Consider the following 17,723-nt stretch of genomic DNA (forward strand, 5'->3'; position numbering starts at 1 on the left):
TAGCTTTTAGTATCTTTTTCCCACAGACGGCGCCAATTGTTCCGGGTGTAATTCCGGAGTAGGATTGTGACCACTTAAGCTTGTAGAATGATGTCGTTGCTCGTCTCTTCCTTTCACTCTTTCCTGTCAATATGAACAAACTGAGGGCTCGGCTTGGGGCCGAACGTACTCACTCCGACGCTCAAGTCAGTAAACTTAGAGAGATAAGTTGTATGTTAACTTGGCAAAGTATATTGTAGAGAGATAAGGGAGTTTATACCAGATATTTCAGTTAGTTTCTCAATGAGAAATGATGAGTATTTATAGACTTTCACCTTTTGTCACGTAGTGGCCAAGTGGCCAAGTGGCATAGCAGGTGGAAAGACTATCCTACCCTCGGCCGAGGGACCCATGACAGGCCGGCAGGCCTGGTTGACTCCATGCCGAGGGGACTGGATGTGAGTACGCGGATATGCTTCTCGGCCGGCTAGTTGCCTAGCCGAGACCCAAGTGACAGGCCGACAGGCTTCGTCGGTTAGGTCGCTTTTCCTCTGACTTGCTGTCTTTTGGCTTTGACCTTGCTCAATATGTTGACTCGGTCAGCGGGTGCAGAATATGCCCCATCAAGAACATTTCTTTGCCATTTTTTATGTTTGGCATTTTGATGACAAATTTTTCAATCTTTGCATTTTTGAACATTTTTCAAAGTAACCCTATTTGTAGCAAGGGTACTTTTATTAAAGCATAGGAGTATTTTAGCAATTTAAGGGTACACACTCCATCATAGGAGTTGATGCGTGTCTAAAATATGATGTTTCACACTTTATTCTACACGCATTTCAGAGCTCAAATGTGCAATATATGCCATTATTTCCCTATTTTCCTCTACTTTCGTGTTTTTGTCCATTATTGCAGAAATATGAAGAATTGAGCGGAAATCGAGCCGAATCCGTCCCTAAGTACTTAGCATTGCATTTGACATGGAGTATTGACTCGAGGAATGAGCTTGGTGCGCGTTTCAATGCCTAAAGATAGCAAAAGAAAGGGTGTGTACGAGTTTAAGAAGCAAAGAAGTGCTTCTCGACATTGCAGCCTGATTCAGATGGCTAAATCTCGAGTTCTAGACCTGATAATCGAGTGATTCCAATTGGAGGTGAAAGCTTTTCCTCTTAGCTTTCCAACGCCGCGTAGAACGCTTGATTTGACCAAGTAACGAAGAAATGGCAGCTGTTTTAAGATCGGTGCGCGCTGCGGCAGAATCGTCGAATGCTATTTCAGCATAAAGACTCTTGGTCGATCGATGGTCCAAGTGGTCGATCGACCACCCCACGGGTTCAGTAGCTACTGTTGTTGCTGCTACTCGGTCGATCGATCGATGCTTATGGTCGATCGACTGAACAACGGGTCTGACGCAAAATAAAAGATCGAGATTAGAAGCCCAATTGTAATTAGGTTTTCGAGTAGGGTTTTACGTGACTCTCTTATTTAACGTAACCCCTGCCTACCTTTTAAGAATTCATTCATTAGCTTAGTTGAGATCTGAATTCATTCGCTACATTAGTTTACTTTGTCAAATTGGTTCTTTAATAAAGTTCTTTGCTACGGATTCAATTCTTGCCTTTTGCTTCGGTAATTACCATTCTTTTATTTCTGATTTTGCTTTGTTAGATTTATTCTTGCTAGATAGAATCCCAAGCCCTAGTTATAGTTTTATGCGAGTTTATCCATTCAATAATTCAATTATGCAATTCTCTATGCTTGTGATCAATTTAGTTTTCGTTATTAATTCCTTTATGTCTAGCTAAATACCTTTGCTAGGATGTAGGCGAACTTAGCGAAGATGGCATACGAATAGGAGACCCTCGGATTAGGGCTTGGTCGATCGACTGGGGTAGTTGGTCGATCGACTGAGTCAGTTGGTCGGTCGACTGGGGTAGCTGGTCGATCGACTGACTTCGTGTTTGATTTGCTTCGTTTGAATCGTTAAGTGCAATATCTATCAATGAGACCTAGCGGAGACTTGTTAGATGCTTAGTTTTGACCAACCCATAGATCGAAAGATAGGGAAGGACTTAGATTAACGATTTAAGACGGCTAGATTGCTAGATCAAAAGATAATGTAATTTAGTTTGCATTAAGAATCATTAGTCAAGAACGAGAGTTAGTATTAATGAGACTTAGGGATTAGTAGCATAGGCCGAGAGGTAGTTACTAATTAACATGGACCGAGAGGACTTGTTTTCCCCATCACCCACGATTGTATTTCGAGACTTACCTAGACTTATGTGCCATCGTAGTTGTAGTGACCCGACCATCCTAGCTCCTTTTTATCATTAGTTTACATATATTTTTGTTATTTGCTCTTTTATTTTCGCATTTAGACTTAGATTCTTTTCATATCAAAACCCCCACAATTGTTACCGATAGACTGAAATAAAAGCAACTATAACTCCCCCGCCTCTCGTGGTTCGACCCGTTACCACTAGCCTAGGTTAGTTTTAATAGGAATTATAAATCTTATTTTTGGTACTCACAACGACGGGTATCAAATTTTGGCGCCGTTCGGGAGACAGACGCTAGTTTTAGTTGTTTTTCATTTTAGTTCTGTTTTTCGCCTCAAGGGAAGATCGAGTACCTTGAGGCGATTCTTACCTTCTTCTTTAGTGTTGTCTTTTTGCAAGATCTTTGCAGAGTGTCCACTCATGTTCCGTTCTCATGAGCATCAAAGTCTTTGTTTTGTGAGAGATGCGGCGGAGTTGGACACACGTCTGAGGCATGCAGGCACCCTAAGGAGAAGATGTTTGCTTTCCATCAACTTCAGCTCGACAATTCGTATAATTACGCTCTTACTTCACCGCAGCAACCATATGAGCCTCCTTATGAAGCCCCATTACCATCCACTCCGTCACAAAGAAGAGTTGAAAAACGAAGTTCCGAGTTGACGAGTCTAGTAAAACTGCTTATGGTGGAGGTACGGAAGAGTAATGCGGCAAACCAGGCCTTAATCGGTTTTCGATATCTCAAATTGCTACATTAGACAAGAATGCAGGTGAGATCGAGTCGATTTCACTCTTTGAATCGCGTATTGAGACCGTACATGCAATGACGCCGAGGAGCGGGTCCGCTCTTGATGGACCTAAGAAAGTTTGGAAAAGGAAAGAAGAAAAAGAGCGAGAAGAAGACGGACAACAGCGATTCCGGTCGATCGACCGCATCACCTAGTCGATCGACCACTCCGCGATCCTCGGTGATACCTTCGATCTCTCTGTCATTCGGAAAAGAAGAAATCGATCGATCGACCGACCACACCGGTCGATCGATCGATGATGTCGCGATGATGAGCCAATTCGTCCTCCAATGCCGATAACTTGAGGGATTTCTTGTTTCGGGATGAGACGACTCCGGAATTATTGAGGCAAGACCCAAGTCTTTGATGGGTCCGTTCCAATTCCAAAGTATGATCCTACGATGGTTAATGGTTCATTCCGAGACGGTCTCGAAGATGGGTCAAGTTACAACAAAGACAAAGTAGTGGATTTTCGGCCTAAGTCCACTGATGCCAGTGTGAGAGACCTAGAAGAGAGGGCAAAGCTACTTCGACACCCCTTATCCGAGAGAGACTAGTGCCGACCAAAGATGAGGTAACATTTGATAAATTTAAAGATGTCGTGCGTAGTCTTAACGTGCAAATTCCTTTCTTAGAGCTAGTTAATCAAATACCTGCATATATGAAGTTCATGAAACAATTGCTAGCTAAGAAGAGGTCTTTGAATGTTGTGGAGTCGGTGCATTTAATCGAAGAGTCTAGTTCGTACTTAACTCACACTCGCTACTCATAAACCGTCCGACCGGGTAGTTTCTCTGTCCGTCCCCGCAATATTGGTACCTTCTCAATCGAGAAGGCATTATGTGATTTAGGGGCTAGTGTCAGTGTTATGCCTTTGAGTCTGGCTAAGAAGTTGAGATTGACTAGATTTGCCATTACCGACATGATCGTGCAAATGGTCGACCGTTTCAGCAGATTCGACCCAAGAGGGGTCTTAGAGAATGTGCTGTTCAAATTGAAAAGTTCTTTTTCCTGTTGACTTTGTTGTTTTGGATATTCCTGAAGATGTCAACACCCCAATTATTTTGGGACGACCGTTTTTGCACACTCGCTTGGTGCAATAATTGATGTAGGGGAAAGAACTTTGAAATTTAAGGTAGGGAAGCATTCTATTATGTTTGCCAGTCCCTAGGAAGAAAGACCCCATGTGGCCCATGACTGTAATATGATTTCTGAAAAGAAATCTTATTTTGTGCTTTCTGACATTCCCACTTCCTTACCCTGTACCTATTCCGTTATGACACCTCCGCCTTTGATTGGGAGCAATATGGAGGACAATTCTCTTGTTTTGAATGTTGCAGAACCGGTTTGGGAAGGAAGAACCGCTCGCTACTCCATTTGTGAAGGAGCCCATTGTTCGAGAGGCGGTTTGGGATGTTTGAGCTATGCAACGACGAGGAGCCGGATGAGGAGCCCAAGAAGAAGGAGCAGTCAAAATCTCGGAGTCGGATATTGAGTGTGAGAAACTAGAAGATGATGGCCATGCCTGGGAAGATGCTAGAGATGACCCATTGAGTATTCCAGTCGGAGTAGAGTGGAGTCCATTTTCCGAGATGAGCACGCGGAAGCTACTTCATGTAGGCAAAAGCCTTGGTCGGAGATTTTTCAGATTTCCGTTGATCTATTTATTGCTTTTAGACTTTTTATCGTTTTTCGTGTGCGCGAGACTTCGCTTTTATTTGTGTTTGCTTAAGATTTAAGACCTTTAGAATTTACATTTGGGTTTTCATGCAATTTTGGGCGCGTTATTATGTGCTTTTGCAGGTTGAAGACCATATTAGCTCTCTTTATTGAGCTAATTAGACGAAATCAGAAAGTTACAGCAGTTATTGCAGTCGATCGACTGGCTAGTATGGTCGATCGACTGAGCTGCGATCTCCAGGAGCTTGCATTCTGTTCACCTGGTCGATCGATCGGGGTGATGTGGTCGATCGACCAAGTTCATTTCATTGCATACCTATTTTTGATCATTCCCCTCATTGTGTTTGATCGATTTTTGCGGAGTCAAGGAAGTATTCCCTTCACTTTATTCTCCGCTTAATTTCTGATTTCTTCTGTTTTTATTTTTGCACATAATTGCCGCTTCATTATTGTTTTCTCGGTTTTACACGCCGTATCTTTTGTTTGTCTTTTCAGGTACCTATTGGTAGCACTGCTGGCTACTGAAACCTCCTAGCTCACGCTTGTTTGGGGAGGTTTCCTTTGCTGCGCTTAAAGTCTTGTGAGTTCCCAAGTTCCACTTCATGTCATATTTACTTATTTTCTCGCAAATTCCCGTTTTCCTTGTTTATTTCCTTACATGATTTTGCACAATGGGGACATTGTGCGATTTGGTTTGGGGAAGGGTTTTGCGTCGCATATCATTTGCTTGCATTCACGTTTACATTTTGTTTTGCATTGTTGTTTCATTTCTCATATATCAAAAATTCAAAACAATTGAAAAATTTCAAAACAATATCACGTTTATTTTAGCATATAGGTTGAGTCGGAACGGTAGTATTTCTATGATGTTATTAGTAGAATCATATATGCATATCTACGAGTTTTCGTTAAATTATTTGCTGAACTTGAGACTTGACTTTAATAATTGGCAAGCTACTTATATTTTCTGAGTTTTAGAGCCTTATATAACTGGTGTCATTCATGACCAGTTCATTTAGGAATGTGAGTAGTTACTCCTTATGAGACATGTTACATAAATATGCATAAATATGAACTTAATCTGCTTAATACCTGTATGCATTCGGTTTGTGGTTTGTTGACACATGTGGTAGAGGTTTCCCTTTTCTTATTTTGCCCATGAACCCCTCATAGCCAAATTTAGCCTCTTTTGTCCCATAAACTACAGTCTAAAATTAGCCTACCTTATCCGAGCTAGTACTTGTATTTTTGGGAATATTTTATTGCGATTTGGTTATAAGCTCATTTTGAGATGATGTTGGGAAGATGAAGGAAAAAGGAAAGAAAGAAAAAAATAGAATTGAAAAAAAAAGAAGAGAAAAATGATTCGAAAAAGAAAGAAAAGAAAAAAGAAACGAGTGCTGTAGAAGCTGGTCGATCGACTGCTCCACATGGTCGATCGACTGCATCCCGAGAAAAATAAAAATCGAAAAAAATCACATGTTTCAATTATTACGATTTGGTGATTTTCACTCCCATGTTCTCATTTATATTCTTTGGGGAGTTAACTTTTATGGAGGTTGTGAGCTTTGTGCCTTGAATTGGCACCGTCTTGTATCATTTACATTGAGTTTGAAGTTGGGATTCGCTTATAGTTTGGATTGAAGTTACTAGCTTGGCTTATTACTCCTCATATCCAAATTCTTTTTAGCCCTTCTTACCCATTACCTCACATATCCATATTTACCTCGGCATGTGTCATGGTCATCTGTTTGGTTGGAATGCATATGTACGGTTGTAGAGATTATTTTCATATTAGATTGCAGGCATGTTCTTATAGGTCGTAGTTAGGTGAGAGTCACTACAAAATTACTTCTTTCTATCTTATACATTATTCACCTGTGCTTTATTGAGTGATATGAGCGACCCGTGAGAGTCCGATTTGATAAGTCTCTACAGTTGATGGTTCAGCGAGTTTTTAACGACATCATAACTCATTTGCATGATTCATATTGCTAATTGATTGTTAGTTGTGCATTAAATTGGTTTAGGCTTTACAGTTTGCATTTCGCTCTGAGATTGAACTCGTTCCATTAGGTTTTAGGATCGAGTCTAGTTCTTGCTTGGGGACAAGCAAGGTTTGGTTTGGGGAGATTTGATGCGTGTCTAAAATATGATGTTTCACACTTTATTCTACACGCATTTCAGAGCTCAAATGTGCAATATATGCCATTATTTCCCTATTTTCCTCTACTTTCGTGTTTTTGTCCATTATTGCAGAAATATGAAGAATTGAGCGGAAATCGAGCCGAATCCGTCCCTAAGTACTTAGCATTGCATTTGACATGGAGTATTGACTCGAGGAATGAGCTTGGTGCGCGTTTCAATGCCTAAAGATAGCAAAAGAAAGGGTGTGTACGAGTTTAAGAAGCAAAGAAGTGCTTCTCGACATTGCAGCCTGATTCAGATGGCTAAATCTCGAGTTCTAGACCTGATAATCGAGTGATTCCAATTGGAGGTGAAAGCTTTTCCTCTTAGCTTTCCAACGCCGCGTAGAACGCTTGATTTGACCAAGTAACGAAGAAATGGCAGCTGTTTTAAGATCGGTGCGCGCTGCAGAATCGTCGAATGCTATTCTCAGACACAGCACTCTTGGTCGATCGATGGTCCAAGTGGTCGATCGACCACCCCACGGGTTCAGTAGCTACTGTTCGCTGCTACTCGATCGATCGATCGATGCTTATGGTCGATCGATCGAACAACGGTCCGACGCAAAATAAAAGATCGAGATTAGAAGCCCAATTGTAATTAGGTTTTCGAGTAGGGTTTTACGTGACTCTCTTATTTAACGTAACCCCTGCCTACCTTTTAAGAATTCATTCATTAGCTTAGTTGAGATCTGAATTCATTCGCTACATTAGTTTACTTTGTCAAATTGGTTCTTTAATAAAGTTCTTTGCTACGGATTCAATTCTTGCCTTTTGCTTCGGTAATTACCATTCTTTTATTTACAGTTTTGCTTTGTTAGATTTATTCTTGCTAGATAGAATCCCAAGCCCTAGTTATAGTTTTATGCGAGTTTATCCATTCAATAATTCAATTATGCAATTCTCTATGCTTGTGATCAATTTAGTTTTCGTTATTAATTCCTTTATGTCTAGCTAAATACCTTTGCTAGGATGTAGGCGAACTTAGCGAAGATGGCATACGAATAGGAGACCCTCGGATTAGGGCTTGGTCGATCGACGGGGTAGTGGTCGATCGATCGGGGTCGATTGGTCTGGTCGATCGGGGTAGCTGGTCGATCGATCGACTTCGTGTTTGATTTGCTTCGTTTGAATCGTTAAGTGCAATATCTATCAATGAGACCTAGCGGAGACTTGTTAGATGCTTAGTTTTGACCAACCCATAGATCGAAAGATAGGGAAGGACTTAGATTAACGATTTAAGACGGCTAGATTGCTAGATCAAAAGATAATGTAATTTAGTTTGCATTAAGAATCATTAGTCAAGAACGAGAGTTAGTATTAATGAGACTTAGGGATTAGTAGCATAGGCCGAGAGGTAGTTACTAATTAACATGGACCGAGAGGACTTGTTTTCCCCATCACCCACGACTGTATTTCGAGACTTACCTAGACTTGTGTGCCATCGTAGCTGTAGTGACCCGATCATCCTAGCTCCTTTTTATCATTAGTTTACATATATTTTTGTTATTTGCTCTTTTATTTTCGCATTTAGACTTAGATTCTTTTCATATCAAAACCCTCACAATTGTTACCGATAGACTGAAATAAAAGCAACTATAACTCCCCCGCCTCTCTGTGGTTCGACCCTGTTACCACTAGCCTAGGTTAGTTTTAATAGGAATTATAAATCTTATTTTTGGTACTCACAACGACGGGTATCAGGAGTCTATTAAAGCATATGAGTCTATAATCATGTTGCTCCATCAACTACCATGTACAACACAACAACAATAATTTCAAATTAATTAGAGCAATTAGGCCCCAATATAACTAAAGCAGCATAACAATTAGGGTCTTATATAATAAAAGCAAGATCATCAAATGTATCGCATATTATTGATTAAAAATTAGGGTTTTAGAGAATCAATGGAAAAGTGATTATTTTAATAAGAAAATGAAAAAAAGACAAATCAATTGAATAAAATAATAAAAGAGATGAAGTAGTAACTAATTGTTTACCTTCACAATTTAGTTGGATCTTCGCTAATGGCATAGTATTTGGTAGAGGAAGGATTAAAAGAGAAAGGTAAAGTAAGGATATGAATGAAAGAGAAGTTGTAAAGTAGCAAAGGTGATCCGTAAATGAAAAAGAGTAACTTTGGTTGAACACATGTTATTTAAGGATATTCCGTCAAGTCAACTAATGGCTATTGACTTTTTTTAACGGAAATGGTTATTTGGTACCATAAGACATAGACATAGTAAATATTAGGTTCCTTTGGGCAAAAAAAATGTTAAGTATTTTGGTACAAATGAACGAATTTATTACGTACGTTAAAAGTTAACTCAATTTCTCTTTCAGTAAATCTTTCTACTTCATTACATCCTGGTCTCCCCGCTTCGGGCTGCACCGAAGCCTTAGCCACCCCCGATTATCAGGTCGGGTTTGAGCGGAAGAAATTAAACCGGTGCAAGTAATCAACGGGTCGGTCAACTCGGGTATGAGGCTAGGCTGGCCGGGTGACACACACATGAATCCACTGGAGGTAACTTGTAAGCGACGTAACTCCCTACTGTAATCAGAGAAGCTTGAGTCAAACGTCACAACAAAATCAAGATTCGTCAAACTGTAATAATAAAATCACAAGTGGTCAACTGAGTCACCCATTTCTTACCGTCTTTCCATTATTTTATCCAACCATCGCCAAAACATTGCCTACATACCTTCCTTCATATCCTCCACTGTTTCACATCTTCGTCCCTCAAAATCCCCAATTTCCATTTTCCTTATATTCTTCCTTTTTAATTCATCCAACTTTTGATCAATTTCCATAATTAATTTCATTTATTTATACATTAATCAAGCCGTTATTTTTACATTTATTCCTGCTTTGTTAATCTGATTTCAACAAATTCAAAATTAGGGTTTTGCGAATTGATTAATTGTCGGCGATGGGGTTTGATGATGGCGGAGGGAAAAAGTCGTTGAGTTCGTCGACGGTTTCGTGCTCGATATGTCTTGAATATGTCACTGATATTGGGGAGAGATCATGGGCTAAGCTTCAATGCGGACACGAGTTTCATCTTGGTATGTTGCTAGTTTAGTTTTGGAATTGAGATTTCATTTTCTGTTGGATTAATTGATTTTGATTATGTGTGAATTGATATGGTTATGGAAAAATGTTGGATTGATTATGTTATGATGATGACTATTAGTTGAGTGGAATGTTTGTACTATTAGTTTAGGAATTACTCCTCCGTCTCGATCATTTGTTTACCTTTGATTAAAATATCGCTCAAAAATAATATTAAAGGTAAACAAATGACTGACTCCCTTACTCTGCTATTTGGGGGGAGCCCTTTGAGAGGTGACACTTTGGTAATGTTGCTATTGTGGTAAAATAGTGACTGTAGAGAAATCTAGGGAAATATGAAAATGGTCATGTTTATATGCCGTCTAACTATGTAGTATTGGAGTGAGATTCGAAATTACGGGGCCAAAAACTCAGATTAAAAATTTTAGGGATCGTAGTAGCAATGCAATAGAGTAATCTAGGAGAAAGATAAAAAAATTGATCTGAAAATCCATATTTTTTCTTACTTGGGGGCCTTACTAGGATGGTAAGTATGCGCAATTCTATGTTATTAGGGAGGGATCCAACACAAAGTAATTAGCTAGAATGGTAACACGCATCACTGATTCAGTGGAGTAATAATTATCGTGTACAACGATTCATTTTGTCTGTTAAATACCTCATCTAGTGATAGTAATAAATGAGTGTTTAACAAATTAAATGACCAACACTGTAAAACAGTCTTATTCTGTAATTTATGTCACTAGAGAGGGCTAATGCTAGCAAATTCTTCATTCTATCAATAAATGAAATTGCATAATTCCTCTGCTAGCTTAATTCATTATGATGTACCTGGAAGACTATTGATATACATTGCAAATAGTGTCGTATTCCCTGACTTCGAATTCTGAATTTAGATGCATTTTCTTTGAGCCAGTTTTTCTTATTTATGTGACATGGTTCAATGGTTTTGACTCACGAATTAATTCATATCATGCCATAATCTCTATTTCTAACTTATGTGCACGGTGTGTAGATAGTATCACGTTGACTACTAGAACTTATGAACCTTGAAGTTTGTTTTGGAGTTTGAGCAGTCCTTGTGAAAGAAGTGTATGCTCTGGAGATGTGTGTTGAGTGTTTTTCTCTTGTGATCTATGCATGAGAATCTGAGATTTTATAGCTCATATCTATGTTACTCCGACACTTCACTTAGCTGCCGTGTCACATATCCGACACCTACTTGTCCGACACCGACACGGCACTTCGACACTTCAGTTTAGACCAAATAATTGAAAATTTTGCAGAAAATTGCCGTATCCGACCTTCGACACGTGTCAGACACGACACCCGTGTAGGAGAGTCAGGGTAACACAGGCTCATATGATATGTCATATGTGTAACACTGCGTTTTTGCTTTCTTCCTTTTGGCAAATACTCATTATATACATGAGTTTTTTTTCCCCTTTCCCCTGAGGGAGGTGAATATTGGTTAGTATATTTAGACGATACTCCCTCCATTCAACTCCACACTACCACTTTCTTTTTCCACGTTTGCCAACGCGTCTTTTACGCGCTAAATATCGTTAACTACGTATTTGCAAAAAATATAAAAATTAGATATTTTTAATGTACTCGTAAAGACGAATCAAACAAGATCCCACATGAATATATTACTACTTATATATTGAGAAAAAATTGAAATTGTATGCTTAATTATGAATAGTGTGTAAAATAGAAAGTGGTAGTGTGGAGTTGAATGGAGGGAGTATGAAATTATTTTGACCTTTATGGACTGTGCCTTGTGCAAATCTGAACCTGCTTTGCCAAGTGCTCTTAAAGTATTTTAACGGGTTATCCTTTGGTCAGTTGTTCTCTAAGCGTTGTGGCTTGTCATTTATGTTGTATGCGATCTGATTCGCGATTTGATTATATATCCGTTGTGCTGTCTCTACAGACTGCATTGGTTCTGCATTTAATATTAAGGGAGCTATGCAATGCCCCAATTGTCGGAAGATTGAGAAGGGTCAATGGCTCTATGCTACTAGCTGTCGTTCATTTACAGACTTCGTCGAGGACTGGGCTCATGGTGAAGATTTATATGATCTAAACTACTCAGATATTGTAAGTTCTTTTTTAATAAAATGAGGAAATGTTAACAAGTCCTAAATGTTCTGCTTTTCGTGAGCATTTTTAAGAGTCCTTTTCTTTTAATAATATTTCAGTTCTCTTTTTGATATTGGTACTTTGGGAATGAAATGTTTATTGGTAGATTGGCCCCAATTTGTGTCAACCAAATTAATTTGGCGGATTGGTCCACTGTCTGTGAAGCTATTAGCCAGTGTGTAGTCTCTCACAGGTCAACTCTCTTGACTTTACCCCCAAACTAATACTTGGCAAAAAGGGAGGTTCTGGTCTTTGAGATTTGCGTTTGTGTTCTAGATCATGTACTCCTTAGCCATTATCATGATGGTGCGAGATACTCATTATGTAGCATCAAGTATGCCACATAAGTACATAATTCATAAGAGGTTGATAGAAAATATATTTTCTTCTAATTTATCAGCATGAAGATTTTGAGGTGATGACTAAGCTATTCATGGGAGGTTGACATTGAAACTTTTTTTTCTGATTTAAAAGTAACATAAGGCTGTTTGGTGACGTGATTTCCTTGATTGGAGAGAGAATAGGAATCTATCTTTTGGCTTTTTTGGTTATAGAATATGGAGTAATTATGTCTGTTGGGCGTTTAAACTTTTAAATGATTGGCAGTCTACAAATCTTCATATATATTGTGAAAACACCTTGCAATTGTTCTTCATTTACTTCACTACCATTTTGCCAATGTACATTGTTTCCAACATACATTATAGTGGAGACAATTTGAGTGGAAAATGAGTGCCCTAAATTAAAAAGTCTACTTAACTCCATAATAATCTTGGCTGTAGAATGTCTCTAATTTGCAAAACCAAAATAGTTGTAGAATGTTGTTTTAAATTAGGAAGGTCAGTTTCGAGTGTGCGTCTCTTACCCTGTACTCCAATATAGGCTCTTTTTCATATATGTTGTCAATGCAAGATGATATACGGTTTATTCTGTGATGTGCTTAGTTTTGGTGTGTTTCTGGTTGAAGTTTGCTACATGAATTATGCTTCTATGCTAAACAGGGTGCTTCACTGTACAGTGTGCATACTGTCAATCTGTCGTAACAACTATTCTTTCATTGTCCAACAATTGCTAGTATATTACCTCTAGCTGTGGCTGTGCCAATTTTTGGTGATAAGTTAAGATAATTCATCGATTGAAGCATTCACTTTGCTTTATTGTTGTGTTTGTTGCAGTTTGGCATTCAATGGTGTCCGATACCGGCGTTTTCACGACCTCCTTCTTTTGAGTAAGCATGCTCTGACAATAACAATGTTTTATGCCCGGATATAGAGTTCGCAAATTCACTTTGACTGTTTTCTCCATGATCTCTTTAGTTTCCCGACATGTTAGATCATGTGCATATCACATTTGTATGTAATGCTTAATTTAGTTTGTCATTTATTTAAGTGTTTAGGGATGTAGAATGTGCTAGCATTATACTTGCTAAGGCTTATCAAAACACTGCTTGTTTAGGGATTAAGTTAATAGTAAAAATTATATTACACATGCTTTAAAGTTGCACTTGCTGCGGGAGTGTGGTCAATTCTGGCCCAGGGAGCATTTTTTTTGTGAAGTTTTGCATGTTTTTAATGTTGAAACAAATGATAATCAGGCTCAAGCACAGTGGCACTATTCTCTCTTATGTGTTTTTCCTTTTTGTAAATAAGCGAGGCTTTTATGAGCTCAATTTACCTGTTTTAATGTGGGTTATAGGACTTCATACATATTCAAATTTATCATACTGACAAATAAACATAAAAGAAGCCTGTGGTAGACCAGTAATTCAGCTTTTGCATCTGAAAAAATACTTCGCTTTCTAGCTTGGAAGCAAATGTTACTTGCCGTCCAGTAGATATAAAGATGCCAATATGATTAAAATATTTATACACGCTCATAGTCAGTGAGTGGACATCATCTCTTTGAGTTCATTTGTGGATTTTGCGTCTTTATTATCTGGATTTCGTTTTGCGCATGTACATAGCTGACCGACTGTTCTCTGATATGTATATGTTTCCATTTTTTTTTGCAGTGAGGGAGACATTCCATCAACTGCTTGTAAGCCGTAACTTTTCTTGGTCTTTGGTTGATTAATTTGCTTGATGTGACATCAGTTATTCTTAGCCATGTATCTGTTGGAATTTCTACAGATCAGGATCTTTTAGGACAACATGCTGTCTTTGCCGAGCATTCGGCCGTGTCATCCTCTGCCCACCAGTGCCCTTATGTTGCATATTATGGACCACTTCATTCATCTTCTTCAAATTCTGTTGTAAGTGCTGATGGCCTCAATTTTAGCAACCAATGGGGATGCCCACCGGGACCAAGTGAACTTCAGTCTTCCTATACTTTTCCTGCAGTGGAAACCCAGTATCATGGTTGGGAGCATCATTCGATGCCTTTCTCAGCTACCAGTAGCCGTTTAGGTGGTTCTGATCTACCTTCTGCTCCATCTGTCCACCAACGATCATCTAGAGCCAATGCTGATTTGTCAAGATCAGGATCATTTGTCCATGCTTCTGCCATGAACCACAGGTATCTGTTAGCTACATCCTTTGTTTCCTTGTGTATGTTTGTGTGTGTGTGTGTACTGAGCAGTGAGCATCACATTTTGGTCATTACCTGTTCATTTGAGAACAAAAATAATAGGAACAGACATTTGAAGCAGATGGTCTTTTATCATGTTTTCCACGATAACAGTTATGAGAATCTTAGTTGGCGCTTGGTTTCTGGGTTTCTTTTAATTTTCTTTTTGAGCTGGCCTACCAATTCGCATGTCAGAAAATAGATGCATGTAGAGATGTACGTGCTCTACAAATCAGGTATAATTTTCTGTATATTGAGGAAGTCACTATGCAGCCTTCATTTTCTTCCTTTTGGAAGTTTATTTGCTTTTGAATCCTTTGAACTATTCAAGCGGGCGAGCTGACTGCTGATATATTACTTCTTGCGGTACTGGAGTGGGATTCAGTTTTGCACATCTCCTCCTGTGGGGATGATGTGATTACTTTCTTTGCTTGGCCAACAACGGCCTGATCTCAATTTCAAACTTGATCTTGAAATTGGTTATCACAGCTTAATCTCGGTTATTGTGCTATTGATGCGGCCCATGCGGCTAATGTGTCTCAAAATGTGATCCCGGTAAGCTTCAAAACCTGGATAACTCAGCTGCAACAGCCTGCTGCGGCTGAGATTTAATACCACGTAACATTGTGTTGCTTCAAGTCCTAAACATTTCAAATTTTGCTTCTTGCCTAATAATCTCAATCAAAAGTGTACTCAAATGAAAACTGTGATTCATTTTGCTGGTCGTAACACTCTCCTAATCTAAGACTGGTTAGAGATTCTCTTGATACATCTACTATTTTGTGCTAAGGCCATAACCTGCATAGATGATAAACCTAAATTAATTCCGTTACTCTGCAGTTCTGGCAGTAGGGTTGGAAGCTCAGCAACCTCATCTATGGTCCCACCTTATCCAGGTAGTGCTGCCCGGGCTCGTGACCGTGTACAAGCTCTCCAAGCATATTCTCAGCCACCTAATACCTCCCTGCCGATGCGTACACCCATGCTTCACGGGTCCCGAAGATCAAATCATCAAGGCTTGTCCCAGGTGGGCCCACTGCCCCCTTTATCTGACCAGACAGGTGGCCTTTACATCTTCCCATCAGGCACATCCAGTCGGAGCTTCTCGGAGTTGGAGAATCCAAGTCGTTTCCATGGTTGGGAAAGAGCGCAGTTCCCGTCTTCCCTATCAACCCAACTTGAGAGCGACTCTAATTGGGTGCCCGGCCCTGGGCATAATAGTTTCCACCATCGATATGGATCAGAGCAGACACCATCTCAAAGTCGGTCATGAGGACTGTCCTCGGTTAACGTTTTTATTTGGAGAAACCAAAAAAAAAAAAACTGACAATGCTAGTGAACTGCTGAAATCAAGATGTATGTGTCAAAAGGCAGAGAAAAATCGTTTTAGCGGAGTGGCTTAGTCAGAAAGAACAATTGCTTTGAGGTCGAAAATAGATCCTCAAATCTTGGATTGTTTGTGCTATCGTGTATGAAAATTGTAAACAGTTTTGAACGTTTCCCTTGTTTTCTCGCTTGCCTCGACATTGAAGCGATGCAATGATTAGAATCTCTTTAAGATTAGGGATACTTGACATCGGGCATTTATACGGTCCTATGTCCTGTCGCCCCTATCTACGAAACTCGAAAGCTGAAAGCATAGATCTAGACTGTGTACCTACTAACCGACACTATGTCCTTTGATCATTCGACCATGTAAACATTGGGAACTGTCATCGTGCATTTGGACCAACCAATTTGACCAACTAAGCAATTACACTTTTAATCAATCTATTTTAAATCATTCAATCTTTGGTAAACCAAAGGCATTGGCTTTGTCGTTATATCGTGAAGCTAACATGTAAGTCTGAGGGTGTTTTTAATCTCTATTTTGTATTGTTAATATTGTTTCTCATACCGCATCTCATGCATTCACATCACATTGTTTAGATCTAATCTATATGATTTCCAAAATTAAAACAGATTTGACATTTTGGTGCGCCTCTTCTAAGAGGCTGCCGCCTTCATCTGTTTTTCTCCTTAATCAGTGTTCCTTTTTCTTATGTTAATTATTTTTTACCAAGGATTTTCATAAATCCAATGGGTTATTTCATTCTTTATTTCATATTCACATTCTCGATTTATTTCCAGATCCGATTGTTTAATTTAGATTGTATAGTTAATATTAGACGGTTTAAATTGATTAATCGTTTCCTTCTATTTAGATCGCTAATAATAATTAAAACTGGAAGGTTTAAATTCAAGTTTTATTTACAAACCTAGTTTTTAAAGCTTTTATCTTTGTTTTCTTTTAATTCGATCTTAAAAATCATTGATAATCAATATCAACGGGTTTCAAGCTGAATTATTCTAGTTTTTCTTATTTTCTTCTATCTTATTATTCTATTAATTAAAGAGAATTATATTTCACAAATAAACAAATTGCAGTTGATTTTTAAATACTAACCAACCTTAAATCAATAAGGCAAATCTGACTTCCAACCGTAGAAAACCTTTAGTATAATAGACGCAACAGGTTTCACACCTTTTCAAACATGCGCAAAAACTTGCACTTATTCCAAGCCGGTTTCCAAGGTTGGTTCAATTACGTTTAGGCCGTAGTTTGAAAACTCCTAATTTAGGATGTTTGGCCAAACTACTACTTTTTCAGTTACAAAAACACTTTTAAAGCTTGGTCAAACAGCACCTTAGTTAGTATTGGGTTGTGTTTGGTAGCGCATTTCAGGTATATTTTTTCATCGAAGTAGCTTTTTTGACAAAAATTTCATGTAGCTTATTTTCTTGAACGCGTTTGGCAAGTAGCATTTTATAGAAAAAAAGTACCTAAAATGAAATGCTACCTCGGGTAGCATTTGGGATTTCAGGTACCAGATTATATTTTGCTTACCTTTTTTACCCTTCAACTTTTTATATATTACTCCAATATTATTATTTTTTATATTAGGATCTCAAATAAATCCAATTAAAGAGTTTATGCGGAAATGAAAAGCGTCCGTGATAATATCAATACTTTAATTCAGGGTG

General features: G+C 38.7%; 1 protein-coding gene across 1 annotated transcript; it reads left to right on the forward strand.

The window, feature by feature from the left end:
• Positions 1 to 9,560: 9,560 nt before the first annotated feature.
• On the forward strand, positions 9,561 to 16,198 carry LOC141657547 (E3 ubiquitin-protein ligase RFI2-like). The gene is made up of 6 exons (XM_074464820.1): positions 9,561 to 9,982; positions 11,926 to 12,092; positions 13,310 to 13,362; positions 14,146 to 14,171; positions 14,264 to 14,648; positions 15,540 to 16,198. Exons 1-6 carry the CDS (start codon positions 9,847 to 9,849, stop codon positions 15,970 to 15,972), a joined length of 1,200 nt encoding a protein of 399 aa, XP_074320921.1. The 5' UTR covers positions 9,561 to 9,846; the 3' UTR covers positions 15,973 to 16,198.
• The last annotated feature ends 1,525 nt before the right edge of the window (positions 16,199 to 17,723 follow it).

Source organism: Silene latifolia, chromosome 5 (genome assembly GCF_048544455.1).
Source record: "Silene latifolia isolate original U9 population chromosome 5, ASM4854445v1, whole genome shotgun sequence".
Taxonomy (NCBI): domain Eukaryota; kingdom Viridiplantae; phylum Streptophyta; class Magnoliopsida; order Caryophyllales; family Caryophyllaceae; genus Silene; species Silene latifolia.

What these genes read in the sequence shown, in the direction of transcription:
- LOC141657547 (XM_074464820.1), top strand. Translation starts at nt 9,847, where the DNA reads ATGGGGTTTGATGATGGCGGAGGGAAAAAGTCGTTGAGTTCGTCGACG. An exon ending in CGGACACGAGTTTCATCTTG is followed by an intron (nt 9,983 to 11,925) that starts GTATGTTGCTAG and finishes CTGTCTCTACAG; the next exon opens with ACTGCATTGGTTCTGCATTT. An exon ending in TCACGACCTCCTTCTTTTGA is followed by an intron (nt 13,363 to 14,145) that starts GTAAGCATGCTC and finishes TTTTTTTTGCAG; the next exon opens with TGAGGGAGACATTCCATCAA.